Below are 25016 nucleotides of genomic sequence, written 5' to 3'. Positions count from 1 at the left end.
GGGGTTTTCACCTTGAAAAACTGAACTGGCCCAATGAGACATTAACTGAATAGACACTCATTTCAAAATCAAACATGTCCAAATATTCCAGGTATCAAACTCTCAAAATGTGGATTGGTCAAGAAAATATGGAGAAAGCTGGAAGAGCTAATCACTACTCTGGACTTGAAAACAACCATCAGGATGAAATGTCACACAGCACGCTTTCCCTACCACTGCTTCATTTCAAGGAATTTTCACACCAATTTGGATGTAGTAACTGTAAGTTCTACAAGCAGGGGTGTGTGTGTGTGTGTGTGTGTGTGTGTGTGTGTGTGTGTGTATGTGTGTGTGAGAAAGAATTTTCATATGCACCAGCATTGTAGGCTAAGTCACTTCCCTAGAAGTCTTTTATATGCAAAAACAGTACTTGCTTCTTATCAGTCTCATCCACTCCAACACATACACCTCACTGTCACCAGAATGATTTTTCTAAATTGAACCTAACCATTTTCCTCCATGTCTTAAAATTTGTTAGCTCTTTGAAGAAAACAATACATTTCAAACTCTCTGATTTCAATACCATTTAAGACATAGACTTTGATTATTTCTCTGGGTTCATCTCCTACTATGTAACCCTGTGGAGCTAATAGTCTAACTACTGCAGAGAGACCAAACCATACATAATTACAAGTCAAATGGAAGGGGCTTACTGGGAAAAGTTAGGGAGATCCAGCACCATGGACAGAGAGATACCGATTTCCTGTCATCTACCATTCTATCCCAAACTCTAGAGAAAAGTTAACATTATTGATGTCTTTTGGATTCTGTATTTGGGAGAATATCTTTACATTCACAAGGAATTGTACAAGACAGCAAATGCTCTTTTCATATTCAGAAAACTTGCAGAGACCCTGTCAAACTATGTACTAAAAACAACAGAATCATCACTCACTAAAGTGGAAACTAGAGATTTGGGAAACATCCCTTTTGTTATTCACTATATTAGCCGAGTGGACTTTCTCCATACCTCTCTGCCCCATATATGCATTCTTTGTTTTAGAATAGTGTGGTGGTTTTCTCAAAATGACCACCATTGAATCCTTCCCTTCCTATATGTTTATGACATTTCCCCTGTAGAGAGTCTGCTCCTCCATTCTCTCCAATTTAGACTGCCCTGAGAGGGATTTTTAATAATGATAGGTATCATAAGGGATGCTGGCAAGTTATGGACCTGGTTTTTGAGAGGACTGGAATTCCTTCTGAATTTCTTGAAACCCTCACTCTGGGGGAAGCCAGTCATTGTGCAAGATGTCCGATTAGTGTGAGTCTGCCATGCCACAGGAAGGCTAAGTTAGATGCCTAGGGAAAGAACAATGCCACCCTACTCCAGATGTTCTAGTCATCTCAGCCCAGGGATCAGACATGCAAATAAAGGAGCCATTTGGGCATTTCATCCCTAGCAGATGTTATCCGAGGAAGAACTGAAGCCTCAGACATATGGCCCTAGGAGACTTGTCACAGCCATTTTCAGTCATTTATGTCAACCCAGCTGAGCCTCCACATTTTCAAGCAGAAACAAGCTATCCACATAGTAGTCTGTCCAAACTACTGGCCCACAAGACTGTGAGAAAAATACAGTGCTGTTTGTTTTGTGTCATTAACTTTTGATGTGGTGTGTTACACCAAAACAAAGAACAAATACTTGTCTCTCTTTTTCTACATTGACTAACACTAACCCTCATCCTTAAAAATCCAATTCCTCAATGATGTTTTCCCTGGCCTTCTTGAAGTAGCCCAAGGAACCTATTTCACACTTCTATCATGGTATCCTGACCTAATGTCACTTAGAAAACCAGCATGAGCCAGATACCTTCCATTTTACCTTGCAGATAGGTTCCAATAACTATAGAAACATCTTGGCTCTCAGAACCTGTTGTGTGGGAAATCCAGAGCTCCATGACCACACTGATTGGACCCACATAAAAGGTGGCTATTGTCTCCCAGAACCTTCTGAGATAAATCATGTTTTCAAGGTTTCTTGTGAGATCATCCAGTCAATGAAGAACGATAATCTGTTGTTTCATATACTTCTCTTTACTAGTTTTCTTATTTTTTTCCATTGGCAGAGTCAGATAATAGCCAGATTTTTACCTATATATTTGTTTGTGCTCTGAAGACCACCTGTTGACTAATCTTCCTATTCACACGTTTGGAGAAGTGATTATATTACTTCCTAGGCCAGTCAATGACTGACTTACTGAGATTATTTTGAGTAGTAACTCCAACTTTTGTAAGGACCATAAGAAAGGATTTGTAAAATTCTCTTCCATATTGGCACACCTGGGGTTGGTGGTGGGAGAGGGAGATAGGCTAAGATCTAGGTAGCACCTTATTGGCAAAGGATCATCCCTGGACTAATTTCTCTGCCTGCACCCAATTCTGGAAGTTGAAAACAGGACAACTGGGTGTGTTATCAACTGTATCAAGTTTCCTAAGTATTCCTTTCAAATTTATCTGACCATATAGAATTTCTATCCAGAGCCTTATTTGTCTATCTTTTATTCATCTATCCATCCATCAAAGAGTTTGGGGTATCTATGCTGTGCTTCACACTGTGCTACCTGCTTAAGATATAGTAGTAACAAACCATAAATGGTCTTCCCCTCTTGAAGTTTGCCATATGGTAGGAGATTCAGATCTTAAACAAATGCATTTAGAAACTCAGGTCAGTGCTGAGGAAAAAAGTGAAGGAACACAGTACTAGTATAACATCTAAAGAAGAAACCAGTCTTATAAGGGAAGAAGTGGGTCAGGTCAGGAAAGGAATAAATGCACAAATTGAGATCTAAAAGAGTCATATAGAAGAAGAATGTGCATATAGCCAATGCTCTAGGTGAAGGTTTGGAAAACATTTCTATAAAGGGCCAGAAAGTAAACATTTTAGAACTCTGTGATAATACTCAGTTCTACCATTGTAGCACAACAGTGGCCATAGAACTATGTAAACAAATAAGTATGGCTCTGTTCCAATTAAACTTGATATCGACGAACACAGTGGGCTGGGTTTGAACTATAGGCTGTAGGTTTGCCCACTCCTTGTTTAGACGGAGCAATAGCATGGACCAAGGTCATGGGAGAGTACTGTGGAAAGGTTAATTTCTGAAAGAAGAAGAGAGTATGGCTGGAACTCACAGAGAAAGGTACAGTGGAATGTGACAACCTGGGAGATGTAAACAGGGCAAGCAAGATGTAAACAGGGCAAGCAAGATCTGTATGTAAAGTGAGGATGGAAATTTGGCCTTTAGTTTAAGATTTACCTTGAAAAGTTCTCCCCAGTTCTTATTAAAAAATGGATGAGGGGATGACAGAGATGGATATGAGGATTGTTTAGGGGTGAGGGATCTTATTGAGGTGAGAGAGGATGAGGACTTGGACAAGGATGGAGGTAGTAGAAACACATAGACTCTAGATATATTGAAGATAGAGAATAACTAAAACTGAGTGTTGAGTTGGATATAGCAGGTGAGAAAGAGGAACTTGTCAAGATTAATCTATTCTATATGCCTGCTGAATGTATCCTTGCTATTAAGGGAGAATGACAAATGAAATTTTATTTCATTTCCAGCTTTCATATAATTAGAAACTCAACCTGGATGTTTGGAAAGGTGAAAAGAAATCCTAACAGAGATGGGTCACATGGTTAATGAGCCAGGACAGCCTCTCCTCATTAGATATCATTTTCTTGGCAGCTTCTGCACATACCTGTACTGGAAATACCAAGCCTTCCACTGTTGCCTGTGTTGCCTATCACAAGGACTTTGTGAGACTAGAACTGCCATTTCTTGCTCATCACCAAGTTACCATTTTGGTTGGTGGAATCTTCTGTTCACCTGATACACGTCTTTTCTGGAGGCTAGTCTGGGTTTCAGATGTGTTTGATATCTGGTGGTATGGACCATTCTCTCAATCCTGTGGACACAGCACCCAACTGAGAGTCATCCAGTAATAAATACCACTACATCCTTTTCCTATATATATGACCAAAGAGTGGAGATGGTAAGGCAGTGAACGGGGGTGCTGCCTATCCTATCCCTTTGCTTCCATTTCCTCAAGTGTCAATCTTGGTGACAGTCAACCCGATGGTTCTTTCATTGACTTCCAAAGGCATATAGATCTGCTCCCAACCACCAATATATAAACCAAATTTCAAGTATTGTCAGAAAATTCACCTGGGAATATTAAGATCCTATTACAATCCAGGCTGAACAGGCAACTATGGGGCAACCTGATCTAATCTATTAGCTCTTTCACGTACTGAATTCTATCTTAGGATCAAGGTGGATTACCAGAAAGTTCTACACTTACATCACATTTACACAGCCCCTTCCCTAGTACCCTGTTTTAACATTATGCCCTTGGTTGTCATTGATGATTTTTTTTTTTTTTGAGATACTCCTATAGGCAAGTCTTGGTTGGAAGTTCTGTTTTGTTCATTGCCTTGTGGAGCATCTGCGGGTATTGTGTTTTACCACTGTGAGTCTTAGTGTCCATATTCATGGCAACATCTTCAATCACTTTGTGTACAAGATATGCCAAATATCCAGACCAGACTCCTCTGCTGAGCTCCCAGCCCACAGATCCACTGCCTACCTGACATCCTTTCAATGACTCAATAGCACCTCAACGCGAACTGCTGAGGTTTAAACTCCTCCTTTTCTGCTTCAAATCTGGCCCCTTCTCTGTTTCATCACCACCCACCTGGAGGATAAGCAGAAAAGATGCAGTTCAGGACTGAGGCCTAAGGTGCTTCAGTGGTTCCAGGCTGGGGACCAAGGAGAAACCAATAAAGAAGAATGAGAAGAAATGGTGTGGGAAGAAAGTGAGAAACAAGGAGAGTAAAAGTCAAGCAAAGAAAGGGTTCCACGACGGAGGGACGGCTAATAGGTCAACCATATAATTCCCTTTTCAAGCCTATGGTTTCTTCATAGCTGTACTGACCTTGAGAAAATTACTTAAATTCTCCAAGCCTCAGTTTCCTTAACTTGTGTCATTCAATTGTTGAGAATATTAAGTGAAATGAGGCATGTAAAGTGCTTTGTCCTGTAATTACTCACAAAACATTAGCTAGTAGAATTATCGGTGTTTTTAACTTATCAAGGCTGTAGCTTTGAGCTGAGGGGGAAAATATTTGGTCTCTAGGCTTGGTTTATTCTGCTACCTAGCAACTACACATTTACATTTGCAGCATCTCTTCTTTATCCTTGATTACTTTAACAAGCACTTTCTAAGTGCCCTGTTATAATTCAGGACCACCTGTGAGGTGCAGAAAATAATTCTATTTTCTTCTCAAGATGCAGTGACCTGGCACAAATTGTCAAAAGCAACTTCAGCTTTGTCGCTTTACTGGGTCCCTTTCAAAGGGTATCGAGAAGGAATGGCTGGGCCAGCATATGAGGAAAGTGAAGGTCTGTATCTGATAAAATGTTCTCCCTCCCATGCAAAAATGAATCTGTATGATTCAAAGAGCACATGAGGCCAGGTTCCAACAAAACATAAGGACACCTAGCACTGGGTTCACTCTAAATTTCAAGTAGGTTAATCTTTTTGGAGAATGACTTTAAGTTGGCTGCAGATGTGAGGCAGGTTCCAGCTCCATGTCAGCCTCATGGCTGATGTATGGTCAGCCCAGGCTATTAACCCACTTCCCTGTGCCTATCCTGTTCCTTACACTTCCAAGCTGTTGTCTCTTTTACCTGGGAAAAGCCTTCTCTTGCACTCCCTTTAAGTCAAAACCCATCTCCTTACATAGGATTCTTTAACTCACTTAGGCAGAATTAATCACTTGCTGAGCCTCTGATCAGTGTTCCCGGAACGCTATATGCACCTTTTCTCCATCACTTATCACATTGATTGAAACTAATCCACTTACAGGTCTCCTCCTGGAGGAGAGTCATATCCTTGAAGGCGGAGACCGTGTCTTATTTGTCTTTACAATCCCTACAATACTTCCCATACGGTCGACACTCAATGAATATTTAAAGGAACACCTCCGCTATTCCCATAACGAGGAGATGAAAAGTATAATTCAATTTGAGAAAGTTCTATTTGTGCAGAAATCAGATTGGGGGTCCACAGAAATTACTACATGACAAACCACTATTGACTATACGGTATGTACAGTATTTCATTCCTTTGAAGGAGATCATGGAACAAGGACTAAAATGGCCATAACCCCAAATCTAACCCTGATTTCATTAGCAACATGATGAGTGATTTTGGGACTCAAGTCTTCATCTTTAAGAAGAGGATGTTGGATCAGATGATATTTAGTTTTTAATCTTGACTATATCTTTTATAACTATTATATCCTTTTTTGAGTTGAATATGCTTCTCTGAAACATGTCTTAATTTAACTCCTTAGTGTTTGTATTGGACAATTTGTCTACTTTCTCAAGGGCTATCTAAATTTCCATTTTGCACTTTCAAGGTGTGAAAAATTCCACTCAATTTTGGATTGCCGTGAGTTTAACAGGTGTGTCCTTTAATCTGTCAGTCAAGTGGATGATGAGAAAATATTCAATAATCCCTTTAAAATATTCAATAAAAGTGAAGGTGGCAGAATTGTAACATTCAATTCTCTTAGATTCAATTTAATCCTGGAAAATACAATTGTTCCTATAAACAGAACTTTTGCTTTATTTTTCCTTCCTTGGCATGATGTTCTGCTGAGCTCCTGGTTTCACTTGGTGACTCATCATTGCTTTCCCTTGTAAATTTCCACTCTTTCCATTCTGACTCTTAGATTGTCCACTGTTTAGGCAAAAGGAGATAAAAATCTCCAAGATGACTTGACAGGGAACTCTGGTGGCCTCATACCTATTGACAGGCCCAGAAGCCTCGACAGTAATGTTCTTTGGAGCATCTACCCTGAGAAGGGGGAGTTTAGGGCCTTCCTCCTCAGAGTGCTGCAACTCACTATTATCAGAGACAGCTTAGCACAGGAAGAAGGGTTTTGGGATCAGACGACCCTGGGCTTTCCCTTGAGTCAGTGATTTTCAAATTTGAACATGCATTTGAAATCACCTGGAAGGCTTACTGAAACTCTGATGCTCTCACCCCAGAGTTTTGGGTCTCATTGGTCCCCCACCTCAGGGTGGGGCCTGAAAATTTGCTTGCAATAGTTTCCAAGTGATGCTTGTGTTACTCATTTGGAGACCCTGCTTTGAGAACCATTGCTTTAAGCAAATGACTCAATATTTGTGAACTTAAGTTTCTATATCTATAAGATGGGACAATAATATCTATCTTGCAGAAGGCAGTACAGAGGCATGGGCTTAGCTGAGTTGAGACCCAGGTTTAAGGTCAAGCTCTGCTATTTACAGCTAAGAAGCCTTAGAAAATTTCCTTATGATTTTTAAGCCTCAGTTTCCTCACCTTTAAATCATCAGGTTTAATCACAACACTTATTTAACATTCCCAACATACCAATGAGATAAAGATGCATATAAAACATTCACTATGGAAATGGGCATATCATTAATGCTTGATTGATGATCAACAAGTATCATAAATATTAATAATTATTATTACACTTTGAAACTATAAACTGGGAGGATTAAATGAGGGCATTGCCTGACATGACTAGAAATAAATAAAATGGCAGGCCTAGATGTAACAGGAAGAAACAGCATAGATGAAATGTCACTTGGATCCCCCAAATCATCTTCACTGGAACTGGATAAGGCAGCCCTGGCTGCAAGCCATGACCACTACATTATGCAGGCATGTGATGGACATTTGGACATTAACTCAAACATGAGCAGTACACTTTAAATCCAGGTTTGGAATCCAGAGCGAGGGTGATGGCAGCTCTCTGACTCCCAGTGACTCAGCCTAATGTAAAACATCATGATAATCTTGGTAACCACACTGCACAGACATGGACCGAGTGGAGACAGACGGGCTGCCTGGGATTGTGAGCAGACTGAAAAACAGAAATATTTTCTGAGAAAGACTGATGGCTGATGTGGGAGGTGCTTAACCCAAAGAAAGGACCTGTGCAAACAGGTGGCGTCAATCAAGCAGTTAAACAGCTGAGGTCAGGGTGGGTCTTGCAGGAAGAGAAAGACTGATTCCATTACTCTATGTGACACCAGAGGGCAGACGAAGGCCAGCAAGTTTGCCTGTATGCAAAAACAATCAAATGAATTGAAGTTACACGGAACAGACTTCAGCTCAGTGGAAGACAGGACTCACTGTGAGAAGAGTTGGAACCAGATGTGGACTTGGAAGATCTTAACGTGAATTCCAGCTCCATCATTCATTCATCCATACATTCAAAAAATAGTCATTGAGTATCTGATGGACCAGAGACCGGAGCAAGGGTCAGAGTATGTACTGATCAGAAACCATGGAGAACCCAAGAGATCATGTTTAGGATTTTAGACTTTACCTTGGGGGTAGCAATGATGTCATTTATAACATCAGGATAATAATTCCTCCCTGGCTGCTCTGTTTTGAGTAGCAGAGACAATATGTGAAAAGTATGGAACAAAATGATAACCACAAGAAAGCTCTCCCTAAGACAGAGCAATTGTCAACATCAGGCACCATGGAGTCAACAGTTTCCAGAAGGTGAAGACATATTTCTCTATGGATTCACTGCCCTCACTGGAGGAGAACCAGATGGAGAAACTCCCCCAAGAGCCTCAGCCAATCCCCACCTCATCTTTAAATTCCTGGTCTGTCCTCCCTATTTGAATTGATTTTGTTACATAACACAATCCTAAAATAGTCCTGCTACATTTTGCCTGGTGTTTCCTTCTTTCTGCTCCATCTCTGTTGAACTGTCCCATGAGGGTAATGAGCTGGGACATTCCATGACCTGCCTCCAAAGTAAACCCTTTCATGAGGTCTGTGTGGTGAAGGACAGGCAGGGCCCTTGGTGTTCAAGGCCCACTCCCTCGTTGGCAGCAAATGTCTCCTAAGGTTACTGTGTCCTCTCACAGAAACAGGTGTATTTTGGTCACAAAGTCAGGGGAAGGTCCTGTGGTTTTCCGTGCAGGTGGCCACTGCACAAGTAATACAACAAAGATGCTCTTTGTGGGACCCTCCCTCTCCCCTGCCCAGCTGTGAGCTCTCTGTTGGCAGAGAGCTCCTTGTTCATTTCTCCTTGTTCATCACTCCTTGTTCATCTCTCCGTAAGTCCCCAGGGATTGGTCCAGATTAGGAATGTCTGAGGATGGGACCACCGCTTTCCTAAGAGCTCCTGGTGAACGGTTCCCACAGAAGCTGTCTTTGAGAGTATCCACTGGGCAGGTGCTTCCTGCAATAGGAGTTTGGGTGAAGAGAGGACCTAGGAAGAGGTGCTGTCCTCCCAGCCAGCAGGGTCACTTCACTTTGACATCTCTTCTCCTTCACCTGGCTTCATGGTGGAGAGACTGCTGAAGTTTGGAGAAAAGACAGGGATGCTTGGTTTTGAAAGGAGAGACTCTGTCTTGGGATCCAGGCCTCTTTGTCCATTCTTCATACAGCTTCAGAAGACTTTTCCATATCTGAGAGCCTTAGTTAATTGTCAAAGGGGTTTGATAAGAATTGTATGGACTGTGGGGATGAACGAGATTCCCATGTGAGATGCTTATCTCGAGCCCAGCGCCTTGTGCTATCCTAGCTCCGTGGGAGTGCCTAGGCGCAGGTCTCCATGCAGAGCACAGCTGTGGTGGCAGAGGACCCTTGGGGAGGGTAATGGAATTCTCCTTTCTCAAGACCCTCAGACCTCCCTCAGTGAGACCGGTGAGTGTCTGGTGACCATTCATGATACAGGACAAGGAACTCCAGTCAGATAACCCTCTTCAGTTTATAGTCTCATCTCTGTTATTTCTGTACTGTGTGATTTTGAGCTTATTTATTTAGGTTCCCTGAAATCCACTAGCTCCATTTTCAGAAAGGAAATAATGTCTAATTTATAGGGTCACTAGGAAGCTAAAGAGTAGAATTTATAGAAAGCAGAAGATCTGGCACATAGTAGGTGTCCAATACAACTTATCCTCTTTTTAGAGTTTTTGGTACTAGGATGCTCAGAGCAAAATTGGAATTTAAAAGTTACCAGCTTGCACAGTGAGAATGCAATTATAATAACATAATTCCATTTTAACGTCTTTGTTTTGATCTTATTGTTTTCACTTATATTTTCCTGATCCTCATTATTTACTTCCCCTCTGTTTTTATTTAGGTGCTCTTTATTGGATGTTTCCTCCAATTCTTTACAGAACTAGCTGGAGTCTTTGATGTCAGGAAAAATGGATCCTTATCATTGTTAGGTCGGAATTTGGGCAACTATATGAGGGAGAGCAGGGCAACTGAGGCATAGGGAAGCGCACCACATGGTGACCAATCAAACATGCAGGAAAACTTTACTGACCCTTACCTCCACCTGTCACTCAGCAGGACCCCTGCCCATTCAGGCCTATAAAGTCCCTGGACAGCTGGGGCCATGTGCAATTTTCTCTGGCTCCCCACCCTGACCTGTACCCCGGGGACTGGGAATTTCTCCCGAGAGCCAAATTCCAATAAAGTTTGCTTCGGTGGCTTTCTGTCTGATTTAATTTGGCCACTAGCCATGCCCCTGAGCTTACAATCATGACTTGTCAAATGTCTCTCTGATCTGGACTGGGGAGTCCCTCTGAACCTCAGTTTCCTCATCTGTAGAACAGGGGTAAAAATCAAACCTACAAGCTACCTTATGACACAGGAATAAGGATCTGTTGCTTATGTGTCTTGCAGAAGGATGTCTTAAACTATGATAAACTTATAAATAGAAACACCTATTTTCTGTGAGACAATACTCCAACTTATTTATCTCTGGAAAAACTCTCCTCCTCAAACTCCCCAGGACTCCTAGCCATTGGTCAGTCAGGTACAATTTGCTGAGGAAATGGCCATTGACTCCCACCTCCAAGGCCTCCCCCATCCATGCCTGCTTCCTGACTTAGAGTGTTTGAAGCCTCTGCGTCTGGGAAGCGTAGAGATGACTCGCCTTTGCTCATCAGACATGGAAAGATTCAAAAGAATGGAAGTATAAAAATGAAGACAGTTAACTAATGGTACCCAGAAAATAAGTGAGTCTGTCACACACAGTATGAGAAGGGCAGACAGCTAAGGTGTTATAGGATTCAACGGGGATTTGTTCTGAAGCAGTTTTGTTTGGACTGAAAATGAATAAGGAGAAGGTGACATGTGAATACAAGAGATAAAGAAGAAGACTTAAGCCCAGATAAATAAGAAGAGCATCAGAAGAAAGACTCAGAAACTGATTCCAGGGAACAGAAGATCACAGAGAAAAACAAAAAACAAAAAACAAAAAAACAAAAACAAATATACAGGGCTGTGGGATCAAATCAGATTACTTAATAAAAGCTAGCGTTTCTTTAAATGGAAAACAATGCACATTGTTTGTCCTTGAAATGTGACATACACTCCTTTATGAAGAATGCCAAAGCACTCCACAGCAACAGCTCATACCAGACAAAGCCTCGGTCACCCATGAGGCCCAGAGGTCATTGTTCCTATACAATTTTGGGATCCTTGATTGAATAGATGTCACCCAACTTAGCAGTCACTTGTAATAGAAAAGCCCAGAAAATGAACCCATGCAGAAAAAGGCAGAATTTGAATTAGGCGAGGGCCCACCTGTCCGATAATGAGCTAATTGAGCTGATTGCTCAAAGCACGCTCCTTGATATTCTTTTCCAATGCAGCAACTCTTCCCCCACTCCACCCCTAAGTGCTGCGCGACATTTGCCCATAATCTCAGGGCCTCTTAAAGATGCCAATGCAGAAGCCAGACAGTCACTTCCCTAATGTCACAAAAATAGATTCAATTTTACATACATCAGGGTGATTTCAGAAGCAATCTCTACATCTCCAGTGTAAGCATTACTTACATTGCTTTTCTCCCTCAAATCTCACCCTGGTGGTTCCACAGGGCATTTTAAAAGGTACATGATGCACTTGAGGGCATTGCAAAGATCCCCAGAGTGTGTTTGTAGCTGCAGTCTGAAGACACCAAATACACAGGGTTCTAAAATATTCAGTGATTCAAGTAAGTGCAAATTTTCATTTCGTCCTAATTGAGGATATAAAAAACCAAAATTAATTTCTTTTTGCTTTTTAAAAAGTAATATTATTAAAATGGAAGAATATACATAGACATAATATGGTGGTGTATGTGTCTCTGTGTGTTTATGCACAGACTTATTTGTGTGTGTGTTTAAACATAAAATGTACACGGACACACATCTAATCGTTCGGAAAGATTGTCCCTCGCCTTTAAGCCATCTAATTAGATCCCACTGGATATTCTTCTTCTTCTTTTTTGTTTAGCTAATTTATCTCCATCTTGAGTGTTTTCATTTTAAGGGTCTAAGTTTTGACCCATGGTGAAAACAGTGGTGATATTTCCTTTTGAAACCCAAGAAATTAGAGTCACCCAGGTTGTATTCATGTAAGATCAGAAAGCTGGAGACCAGATGCCTACAACTTTAGGGCCAAAATGATTGTCATACATCTCTGACCATAATCTTTGTCATTGAAAATTCTCCCATGGCAATTCTACAACAGGAAAAATGTGTGCACAAGAGGCTGGTAAGACAGGAAAGGTTTGGCATAAACAGGTACTAGTTGGTTATATTTTTAATCAGCTATTCTTGCAAACAAACTTCTCTACCCCTGGGCAAGAAGCAGGAGAGCAGAGACAATCGAGGGCAGTGGAGCCTCAGTGAGCTCAGGATGGTCCTATTAAGTTCATTTCCTGCCGGCCCCTTCTCTGACCCTCCTGGTTTACATCAAAATCCCCTTTCCCAGCCCCTAGGAAATGTGTGAATCCCTGTGATTCACCTGGACTGACAATAGAAAAAGGACTGGCTGCCTGATTGAGCAGACCACAGATTTTTCTCTGACCTCCAAGAAAAGCAGAAGTTAAATATTTGCTCATAAAATAATCAGTAGACTCTTAGACTTTGTCTTTAAAAGTCATTACCCAATGGTGAGACGTGCTCAAATTTAGCATCATCAATAATGGGCCAAGTGATACCATGTGTCTATTGATAGGATCCAATGGGAAGTACATGGTGCCACACAGTAGTGTTTTTGCCACAATGTGTAACCTGAATGTAACAATGATGGAAAAGTCAGACAAATTCGGACTGGGGACAATTCTGTGAGAAAAGTGCCCCCAGACTTTGAAAAAACTGTCAGTATCCTGAAAAAAAAAAAAGGTTAGGAAGGTTGTTTTCTAGGAAAAGGAGATAAAGAGAGCAAACCAAACACAATGTGAGCACCTTGGATTGAAGACTGAATTACAACGAACAGACAATACAGAACATTTGGGGACATTGAGGGAATTTGACTCTGGATGGGTATATTCGATACCATTGAATCAAGCTTCCTTTGTTGGTTAAGATAATAAGGTTATTACGGTTGTGTGGAAGAGTAGTCTGGGTTCTTAGGAAACTTGCTGTATTCTCTACAGGTGAATTGTTATGTCTGCAAATGAATTCGAAATGATTCAGAGTATTGTAGGTGGGGGAGAGAGAGAGAAAGAGAGAGATCACAAAAGTGCAAATGCTGAAAAATGTTAACAATGGTAAGGATATATAAGTATTCATTTTGCTTTTTCCCCAATTCTTTGTAGGTTTAAACTAATTTCTCTTCCCAAAGACAGCAAGTCATGCCTCCCTTGGGCTTCCATGTTCTTTCAGGGTGTCCACAAGAACCATTTGAATGGTTTTACAAAATCTACAGCCCTCAGTTCCTGCCCTTGCATCCCCAGGGAGAGTTTGATTCAGTGGATAAGGTTGGGGACCATGTACATGTATTTTAGAAATCTCTCCAGGTGAATTCTGTTCTTCCCTTGAGCTTAGGAATCATGGGTCAGATCCTGGGTCCATCTAGGACAAGCTGTGTGGCTCTGAGAAGTTGAGCCAAACACATTTTGCTTTGGATACCTTACCTATAAAATGGGTATAATAATAATAAGCATCTCACAGGGCTGTAGTGAGAATGAAATGAGAGTGTGGCTGCAATGTAGATGGTGGCAAATATTTATTTCTTTTTCCTTCATCTTCTCACAGGTCCATATTATCCCAAATGGACCAGGCCTAAGATGGTTTTGGCAAGTTGTGATTTCCTCCATTTGCAATTTATATGATATGGGGGAAATTGGTCTCTGATGATATCCTTTTAGATTTCCTGCATTCCCCAATTTGGGGCAGAGGTTGGGGAATCTAACCTATTAGATCTAGGAAAGAACAAGCCTATAGCACAACCGGAAGATAAGAACAAATGCTACCTCTTTTGTGCCATCCTGACAGATTAACAGTCCTAGAGTTCTCCTTTGGATAGAGTTTACCATGAAGTCTTAGCCACCTGGATTCGCTTGGGGTCCTTTGTTAACTTTGCATGAGGACTCAGGCTTGACAAAATGTCAGGTGGCTGTTGGCTGAGACTTGCACGTGGCCATGGCTTGGGAGGTCTGGCTTCTAGTTTGGATTAGAAATCAGCCATGGAACTTTGGAGAGATTGTTCTGAGCCTCCATTTCCTGAGCACTCAGAACAAGGACAGTAATGATCCATGACTCACTTACCTTACACAATATATGTGAAACAGTTTTGAAAAATTTAAAACTTAATTCACTGTGGCATATTTTTCTCTTTAAGGGCACATTCTCCTCCTCCTCCTTCTTTTTTATGATTATTATTTTTAACCCATTTCTATTTAGGCCCACAAGCAATTAGGATGACTTGCTCCCATTTCTTGCTGCTTTGGGGGATATTTTTAAATAGCCTTTTTCACCTCTGGAAGGGCTACCCCAGGGCTCTGCTGGGGAGAACCTTCATCCTGGATCATCCCAGGAAAGCACCCTGACCCCGGGTCTCACAGTACCTCACCACTGTGAGGGGTTCACAGCAGAGACACCAGGGTCATGCTGGGTATCACCTTCCCCTTAGTGGACTTGACTTACTGAATCCGTTGACGTCCTGAGAACTGGAGGAGAAGCCTTCGTCATTGCGACTGGCACTGAGCTTGGTGGTGGGTTTGTCAGTAGAGGCTACAGGCCCCATCTCCCTCTGGGCTCCACTCTGTGTCTCCTTCTGTTTCTTGGCCAGCTTCCTTTGGGACATGTGCAAGGGAAAAAATCACAGTCAGATGGTGCCAGTTGAAATAAAGCATCGGGAAGATACACTACTCTCCTTCCCCTCCTCTTATCCTCTGCTCTCACACTTGGCTTATTTTCCAGAAATAAAGTCAAGTCGGGCCCTCCATGGTCAAGGTGGAACAGAGCTAAGTCCTCCTGTAGCAACCAGTGTTTTCCATTTACTGGAAGTGTGAGACTCATGCTGCCTTATCCCGACAGTGGGCAGGAAGTCAGTGAGACTTGTCTGATGCCATCTCCACTCTCCTTCAGAGGAGGAAGACACCAGGCTGCTCTTTCTGTTCTCACGCCTCTGAATGGGATTAAAAATAGAGTCTGGTCTTTCTCAGAGACTGAGCTCTAGAACGACCCACCCACCAAAGGTAGGTTGAAGTAGGGATTGGTGGTTGGTGGTGGGTTGAGGTTAGTCTCATAGCTCAAAGGGAGAAGAGCAGAAGCTGAACTTGATGCACAGCTATCCCATAGGAATAGACCCTCAGAACCAGTTGGACATTTATAATAATAGTACTGTAGACCAGTATTTTTCAAACCTGGGTCTAAATTTGAAACACCTGAGAAGAAGGCTCAAGAGTGGGCCTCTCTGTAGTCACCAAGTTCCCAGGTGATTCGGACACCAACCACTGGAGAGCAAAACTATTGGCTTTGGCATCAGGCAGATGTTGGTTTGTAACCTACCTCTGCTGCCTGCCAACTGCATGACCTCGGGCAAGTTCATTTATCTCTTTAAAACCTGAACTCTTCCTCTGTACACTGTGACAAATAAAAGGACTAACTTTGCAGCATTGTAATAAGTGAGATGATTCATAAAATACACAGAGCACAGTGCCTGGCACATCGGGAGCACTCCCTGCCTGGAAACTGCTGTTCTCATGAATCCCTTAGCTACAGTTCAGTGTCTGGATCCCTTTCCAACAGCCCCACTGTGGATACCATCTCCGCCCGAATTATATCAAAGAATGGAGACTTTGATTCCTCACCAGGGAACTGAAAGGTGAAGGAGTTCTTCTTTTATGGATTAGAAATCTACCTCCCTTAAATTTTAACTGATAGGTCTTAGATATTTCATTAGAAATATAAAAATATGATGGATGCTTCCTGCATATAAGAGTTATTCAAATATTTCTCAAAAGTCAACATGGCCTCTCTGGGTTTTCCCAACACATATGCATCCCAATGTAGTCATTCTATTCCAATCACATATAAACCTCTAGGTTAAACATTAAATATCTTGAGGATAAATGTTTCCAGGTTTCTTGCTCCATTTCTCATAGAATCTGGCATCAAATTCAATTGTGGTTATTCCTATATCAATACAGAAAGAATAGGTGTCCAAAGAGGTCAGACTCAGTGCAAAATAGGGAATAATTTTCCCAAGTTAAGTCCACCTGCTCATAAAATAGGGCATTTCAAGAGGTAATGATCTCCCTGTAAAAGACGGTATTAAAGAAAAGATAAACCTAGATGCAGAAGTTTTCTATAGTTCATGCAAATCATCTCCAGTTGGATAGTGAGTAACCTCCTTAAAACGTGGGTCCCTGATCTAGGTGTAGACAGCAGAGAATGACAGATGGGACACTCACGTGAGGATGATTTGAGGAGCATCTATTTACAGAAAGGGTGACTGGCAAAGGTGGAGAGAGTGCAGGGCATCCCAAAGCAAAAAATAAAAAAATACAGTGGCAGGAGAGCTGTTTCCCCCTGTGGGTCCAGAAGGGTAAGTCAAGGAAGCCAGAGGAGTTATGAAGAGGAGACACCTGGACGAGAGCCGTGGCTTTCTCCTGAGGGGCCCTGACAGTGCTCGGTGACCTCTAGGAGGAATCCCGAGGCAAAGGTGCCCTGACTGCACCCAGCTCTCACCCTCTGATCCCCTAGAGCAGTATCATTAGCTGAGCCCAATTACGAGCCAGAGGTGGCAAAGCAGCCCTTGGATGGAGTCCCCACAGAACGTGTTCTAGAGGCAGAGAGCAGAGTAGAGAAGGTAGAGAGTGAATCCTGGGAATTCAGACCCAGAAGAGAGAAGCGTTCCCATCCCTCATTTTGGTCATAATTTCAAGGCAAATGCAGTCTACAATGAAATTCTCCACTTATTTATTTTTTTCAAAATTGGCCTTGGGAAAGCAGGGCACTCGAGAGTAGAAACACATTTCTGTGGTTGCAATGCGTTGGCCGCGGGCACCCTGTTCTCCCCGTGCAGCTGTTCCGGCAGACAGAAAACAAGTAAAACCCTGCCCGGGAAGGGCCCTCTCTCACCACACCAGGAAATCGACAGGCAGGGAGAGCGCCAGTGAAGGAAAAGTGAGTAATTCTGCTGCTGATGACATTTCAAAACTTTATTCTTCATTTATTATCAAAAAGGAGTATGTTTAAAAATGTATATGTGACCTTCTTAATCATAAATTTGAAAAGATATACAGCATATCCTTTGTCTCTGAGCTCTGCTCACATTCCCTCAGCAGGAAATAAAAGAAAATCCAATAAGAGAATTAACTTTAAAACTATAAATGAGTATGTATCAGAGGCTTGGTATTTCCTTTGGGGCAGAGCTCCTAACCAATCTCATTCTATTCAGGGTAAAATAATATGGAGAGGGTTGTGTTGGGCACAAATCATTGGTTTCCAAAGGAATAATAATAACAAAAAGGTCTCACTGCTTCTATGAAAAATGGCATTTTATAGAAATGTTTGGGTAGCTCAGAATACCTGTATTGAAAGACATAAAAAATTCAGCCTCTCCTAAACATATAGATATTTAAAAGTCAGAAAGCTGAGTTGTAAAAATTCAGACATGACATTTATGTTGTCAGATTTGCATTACTATAATGAAATACCTGAGATGATTAACTTATAAAGAGGAAAGGTTCATTTTGGCTCATGGTTCTGAAGGCTCTTTTCTGAGGCCCCACTGCTTTGAACCTCCAACGACCTAAAGACCTCTCACTGGGTCCCACCTCTTCAGGGTCCACGGCACCACCCAATACCACTGCCCTGGAAACCAAGCCTTTAATTTGGGGACATTTAGGTCCAATCAAAGCAACGTCCCATGGTTGACACCTACTGGGTGATCATGGGGAAGACCACGCTGCAGAGGTGCTTGGCAGTGGGTGAACACAAGCAAGGTGGCGATGGGGACTGTAAAGAAGGAACTAAAACACAGTTCGAAGTGCCATCTCTATTTTCAGAATTCAAAATTTAATCATTAAAAATGCTGTCAGTAACACAGGAAAACTGATATTCATTCCCTGTACCAAAAGAGTTTAATTTATCCCACCTCCATTTTTCTTTCACTCAAAGAGAAAGGAAAGCCCAGACCTGTGAAAGGGTATACAAGACCCTAAAAACCCAATTTAGAAGTCAGCTTAGGCTTTTTTTCCACACATACCTCCTTTTAGGACACATCAACTACCTGTTCCATCCTGCCTACCCACAACCCTCAATACCTTTTATTTCTTCATGAGTCCCACTCTTTTCTATGGACCACCTCTTCCTCATCCAAGGCTCAATGTTATTCAAATGTCAGATCTCTTTTGAGCTTTGCACGGCTCCTCTCTAATAGAATTGTAATTTTCTGCTCTTGGCTGACTCAGCCATTGAACAAATATTTATTGAGCAGGTACGTGGATCAGTCCCTGCTAGATGTGAAGATCATATATTCTTGACCTTGACCCTCGTGGAACCCAGAGACTAACAGCAAAGACAGGCAGTGAACGGATAAAAGCTAAAATATAAAGTCACAAAGATGGAGAATGTCAGGAAGAAATGTCTGGTGCTCTGAGAGACTTAATACTTGATTGGAACCTGACAGGACATCAGGGAGACTTAGGTGCATGTCAGCAGAGCACTCATCTATTCGAGTTGCAGTAATTTCACTCTCTTACCCACTTGGGTTGCGACCACTTGGGAGAAGGACTTTTGACTCCTGGCTCCTACACCAGTTTCTTGCTGGGTGCGTGGCACACAGCCAGTGTTCAATAAATTTGTTGCACAAATTTATATTTGAAAGTCTATGATTTGAAGTGTAGATGATTGCCATACTGCTCTGAACACAAATTATAACCACTTAAAAAAAGTAGATTTGTGCGAGGAAAGAAAAGGAAAAAACCTGCATAAAAATCAGTTTGCGCCCTGAAATATTTTTACCCAGGAATATTTTTGGTTAATAACTTAGCATTTTCTTCTGGGAATATTTGCAGAATTAATGGAATGTTCACAGAAGTCAGAGATTCCATCCCCTCCCCACCCTACAGAATATCCATGGGTATAAAATGCTGAAAAAAAAAATCCTCATAAAATGACCACACAACTCATGGGAAGGTCGGGTAATTCATGGACTCCTCAGAGCCTTCGAGACTCAAGTACTTATTACTTTCTGAACTTGGATTTTTTTCTCTAGTTGTTTTGAGATTCTGTGGGTCACACCATTTCACCAGTAGGGGGTACCAAAAGCTGGTAAAAAGAGAGCATGCATAAGCCTATTTATTCCTCTGCAGGAACATTTCCAGAGTCGAAGGATGTTTTAAGACATAGCAATACAAAGTTTACTGCTCCTGACAGGTGGGGACGGTGTGACGTGGCAGTAGCTCTTGGCATCCTTCCCTTTAACGGATTGCTCTGGGGCCTCTTTGACCTCTGCTTTGTTAGCTGAGCGAGGGGCAAGAGGCAGAGGACGTGTCACGGCGGACCCTGGGTCCTGTGATTTATTCTGAGCATCGCTCTTCACAAGGGATAGCGGCAGGTGCAATGGCTTAGGGGAGAGGAACGGAAAGCTGTAAAGGGTGTGGAAATCAGGTTGCAAGAGGAGGTGTCAGAAGCATCCAAGGGTATTCCTCATGGAGGAAAGACCAAGGGAAGTTCTCATCACACATCTGACTATGTGGCCCCAGGGGGCAGAATTAGGGCCAGGTTGGCTTGACCCAAGGAAGGAATTCCTAGCAAAGTTCAACTACCTAGGTTCATTTTGGAAATGCCTAACATCTGAATAGCCCTTCCCAACTTTCAAAAATTTTTTTCTTTTGCAATTTTCTCTTCACCTTTTAAGGCCTAAATGAAATTTCTCCTCCTCTTAGAGGTCTTCTTCTCTTCCAAAGAGTTAGTATTTTTCATTTCCTTGCTCATTCTTTTGTTGGATAGATAGTAAAAGGGCGCCTACTTTGCACGGGTGCATGTCAGAAGGAGACCCTGATGTGAGAAGCCAGACAAGAGTCCTGCCCTGTTCTGCTTTTTGGAAGTATTGGGCCCTTGTCATTAGAGGAGTTCAAGTAGAGAATAGAAAACTACTTGGAAAAGAGGTTGTGAGGGATTCCAACATCCAGATTCTGAAAAACCGTAGAACTTGTTCTGGTCCAGGAACAGGAGGATCCAGCAGACTAGAGGGAGCCCGGGAGGTTCTGCCTAAGGTTTCTCCCTAGAAGTAAATAGCCGTGCCACTTTCCTGGGGAGACACCGCTCAGGCACTCCTCCTTCCCATAGGGCCCTTCGTCTGTCTCATCCTCTGCTGGCATCTCTGGACAGACTTCCCTGGGGAACCAGAAAGACCGGAACCCTGGAGCCAGGGAGGTCTCTCACCCCATAGGAGGCAGCCAGGGGCAACACACAACCGTGGCTCCAGCCCACAGCACATGTGTGCTTCCCAGCCAGGAGGCTCTGCACTGACGTGACCCGATCTCTAGCTGTAGTTACACATCACGACAGGACGGGAACTGCACCATCCCTTCACTTTACAGAAGAAGAAACTGAGGCCTGGACAAGGAAGCGCTTAGCCAAGGCACACAGTGCATGGGTGGAAACCCCAGGACCGAGCTCTGCTTTGTGCCTGCTCCTCAGGACATCTGTTCCAGCATTCCGTCACCTCTCTTCCAGGGATGGGATTAGAAGCACACACTCAGTCCCTGGTACACATGACTCTAGTCTCTTATAAACACAGTCAAACCTCATTAACCCCAACCCCACTAACTCAGAGTTACTATAATTAAAGCAGAGGCTGTGTGGGGCTCCCTCAGTTCAGGGTCAATGCTTGAATGATAATATGGGTCTGTGCAAGGCCTGAAGGAATACCCACCACTTTCCCTAAGAGGAGGCAGGATGGTGCAGTAGTTAGCACACGGGCTCTGGTGCCAGACAGCCTGGCATGAACCCTGGCTCCATACAGACTGACTGTGTGAGCTCTTGCAAGTTTACTCCTCCCTCTCCATGCCAGTTTTCTCCTAACTGCAGGACACAGGTTATGGTAAAACTTCCCTGGAGGTGGCTATAAGAAATAAAAGGTAAGGTGCTAGCAAAACGCTCTGTCCAAGGCACGCACATGGTAAGCACTCAGTACTCTCTGATTCGATGATCTTTTAGATCTAAGACATGCCATGCTAGTTGACCTCATTATTTAACGTGAATCCTTTAAGGTAGATGATCTGAAGGACTTTTCTCCCAAACCATCTATTGTCCTATTGTAGAGTCATGCCTCTCAACCTTGGCTGTGGGAGTCAGTTGTGCAGGCCACAAATGGCTGGTGAGATTCTAATTAATTTAATTGGTCTGGGGTGTGGCCTGGGCAGCTAGGCTTTTAGAAATTCTCCAGGTGATGATTATCAGTCACATAAGCCTGAGCATCACCAACATGGAACAGGGATTCTCCGAGTGGACACCCTGGACCAGCAGTACCAGCTTCGTCTAGGAACACATTAGCAATGTGATTTCGGGGGTCCATCCCTGGTCCACTGAATCAGAAACTCCAAGTGATCGATAGGCTTTCCAGGCGATTTTCTAATGCACGCCAAAGTTTGGGATGGACCCATCCTTCAGCTGGTCTGAACTAGTGAAGAAGCTTAATCAGTCTTCTTTAGTGCAAAAACAACATCAAAGGTAGCATAGCTGCCAGGCCCAGAGCTCCAAATATCTCACCAAGGTTGGCATCATGGATCATGGCAAGAATTGATGCTTTTCAAATGCCTGCTATGGGTTCGACTGTCCCCCTCCACCACCTTCCCGCACAAGGTAAGTCAAAGTTCTAACCCCTGGTACGTGTGAGGGTAAACCTGTTTGGAAACAGGCTCTTTGCAGATGTAGCCAAGTTAAGATGAGCGTATGAGAAGGGGCCCAAATGCAGTCTGACTGGTGTCCTTACAAGAAGAGAGAGGTGTGGATGGAGAAGGCCATTTGAAAACAGTGGCAGAGATACGAGCAATGCAGCAGCAATCCAGGAAACACTAAGATTGACAGCCACTGCCAGACAGCAGAAGGGACAGCAGAGTCTACCCAGAGTGTCAGAGGAAGCAGGACTCTCCCACCCTTCCCTTGACTTTGGACTTCTGGTTTTCATTGAGAGAATAAATTTCAGTTGTTTGAAGCCACCCAGTTTGTGGTACTTTGTTGTACAGCAGCCCGAGGAAACTAATGCAATGTCAATAAATCATAATCATGTCATTTATTTAAAAAAACATTTACATAGCACTTACTCCATGCCAGGCACGATTTAAGGCTTTTATAAACACAATGTGTGAAGTGTTTTAATTCTAATAACTCCATGAAGTCAGCAGCAGCACTATCGCCATTTCACAGATGATGGAATGAGGCAGAGAGAGTTCAAGTGATTCATGGAAAGTCACAGAAGCTTCCAGAGGCAGAACTGGGCTTCGAACCCAGGTAGTCAAGCTTCGGAATGTTCTGCAAGATTCCTTGTCCTATCACACTCAGCCAAATATCCACAATGCATCTACTAGTGTCCCAAAGATCTCTCAGCTGGCTCCCTTCCTCCCAGGCAAGCGTGCACATGCACGCGCACGCACACGCACACACACCCTGCAGGGAGCTCACACTCATGCCGACTGAGCATCCTGTCGGCTCATTGCCTCTTTTGGGTACCCATTTTGGGACAGAGCTATGGGTCCTTTTCCTCCCACCTCCATGCCCCTATCCCCCTAGCGTGGGGCTTCTCTGTGCATCCCTAGAATGGCAAAGTTATAGAAATAGCTGCAGGTGCAGTGGCAGATCTCATCACAATTGAAGGCCAGAGGACCCGTCACCTCCAACACCCTGCTGTCTTGCACTTTATACCTGTGCCTCTACCTCTCTGTCGCTGCCTCTCTCTTTCTTACCTGGATGCGCTCTCCTACATATCATGCTTTTTCCCCTAAGGGCATGGTAGACCCTATTAGACATCCCCTGCAGCTGGCAGGGGATCCAGCATGGCAGAGGACTAAGACAAACGGAGGCCCTTCTCCCAAGGGCACATGGCTACCCTGCTCCTGGGTCCCTGAAGCAGAGTCTAGTGGGAAAGGCACAGAAGCTGGGGTTCAGACAGAAGGAGCCACCCTGAACATTTTCAGGTCACTGGGCTCTGAACCCTGGGCTAAGGTAGGCAGCCCCTCTGCTCTTGGTGTTGTGGAAATACCACAGACTCTGGCTCTGGACTGATTTGGTTCTCAGAGCTGTGTGTTCACAATCAAGTCTCCATCTCTGAGGGTATGGGATTCAGTTTCCTCACTGACAAAATAGAATTTGACATAGCCCAGTCCACAGATTTACTGTGATGATTAGAAATAATCAATGATAATTCCCCCGGATGGTTTCTGGCACACAAAGCCTCTCAACAGATGCTGGTTCTTCTTTCCTCTTCCTCAGCCCAACAATCTGCATTACTTTTCCTTGCTTTAATTTTGACTTGAGTTTTGTGTTTGACCTTGAGTGTTGTGTTTGACCTGCTTCCTGACAGGAGCACTCCAGGGAACCAAGGTAACTACTTTTTCTCCCTGTGTCCCCAACCCCCTTGCTCCATCCAAACCTGAGCTTATAACCAGGAGCTAAGCCAGACAGCTGGGCAAATGTTTTCCTCCTAGTGCCTGGACCCTTGATTTCAGGTCAAGTTATGAAATCTTGGATTATCTGGGCTGGAATGGTCTCTGGGGTCTTCCAAGTCATCCTCCCACCCTGGCTGGAGACCCCTGCAACACACCTAGCCAGAAGATGTCCAGGCTGTGACCACACAACTCGACACCAGGAACTCACTACCTCTGCAGGCAGCCAACCCAGGAGTGCAGCTCCCTATATGGAGGGTACGTAATACATATTAGTTCATATTGGTGTTCACTCTAGCACCTAGTTAAGCACCTGGCACAATCTGGCAAAAATATGTGTATTGAATGAATGAGCATGTGAGTGACACTTTAATTCCTTTATTGTTACTCTGTCCCATTCTTGAGTTTCCCCAAGGCTTAGATTCAACCCTTTACATCTCTTTCTGCACAAGGCACTTGAACAGACCCTCTGTGTTGTTCTACAGGATCACCTTCTTCTGCAGAGGGTGTCTAGCTGTGACTGATCAAGTTGAGCATGCATCAGAATCACCCAGAGGGGTTGTTAAAACAGGGGCCACTAGGTTCCAATCAGAGTTTTGAATTTAGGAAAGTTAGAATAAGACTAGAAAATTCTTAGTTGATGCTGGGCACTCTTCTTTAAGAATGCAGGTCTCTGGAGCCTCAGCCCTGGGCCTAGGAAGGAACACATACCTCTGCTGTTTTGTCTTCACCTGAAAACTTACTTCCATCCTAATCCATTCTACTCTTCCTAAAGTTTCTCAGTACCACAGGTTCCATTTAATCCAGGATCCCCATTTTTTCTAGTAACAAGGCAATATACATATGTCACGTGTTCAAGACTGGAAATGCTTCAGATATGCAAGAGTCTCAACTTAGGCACTTGACTTTTGCATAAGATAATTCTTTGTTATGTGTGTGTTGGGGGCTGACCTGTGCACTGCAGAACTTCTAGCAGCATCCTTGACTTCTGCCCTCAGGTGTCAGGAGCCACCCTCCCACTCATACCCCCAGATGTTAC

At 43.2% G+C, this 25016-nt stretch overlaps 1 protein-coding gene across 8 annotated transcripts in view; it reads right to left on the bottom strand.

Annotated features, from left to right (window-relative positions):
* Ptprt (protein tyrosine phosphatase receptor type T) overlaps window positions 1-25016 on the bottom strand; it is a 1023334-nt gene that overhangs the window by 105054 nt on the left and 893264 nt on the right. For all 8 annotated transcript variants that reach the window (XM_047539644.1, XM_047539637.1, XM_047539640.1 and 5 more), the window contains one exon: window positions 15003-15151. In XM_047539644.1, the coding sequence (XP_047395600.1) occupies window positions 15003-15151 (149 nt within the window). The remainder of the gene's footprint in view (window positions 1-15002; window positions 15152-25016) is intronic.

Source organism: Sciurus carolinensis, chromosome 2, assembly GCF_902686445.1.
Source record: "Sciurus carolinensis chromosome 2, mSciCar1.2, whole genome shotgun sequence".
NCBI classification, from domain to species: domain Eukaryota; kingdom Metazoa; phylum Chordata; class Mammalia; order Rodentia; family Sciuridae; genus Sciurus; species Sciurus carolinensis.
This window is presented reverse-complemented; position numbering and strand designations above follow the sequence as displayed.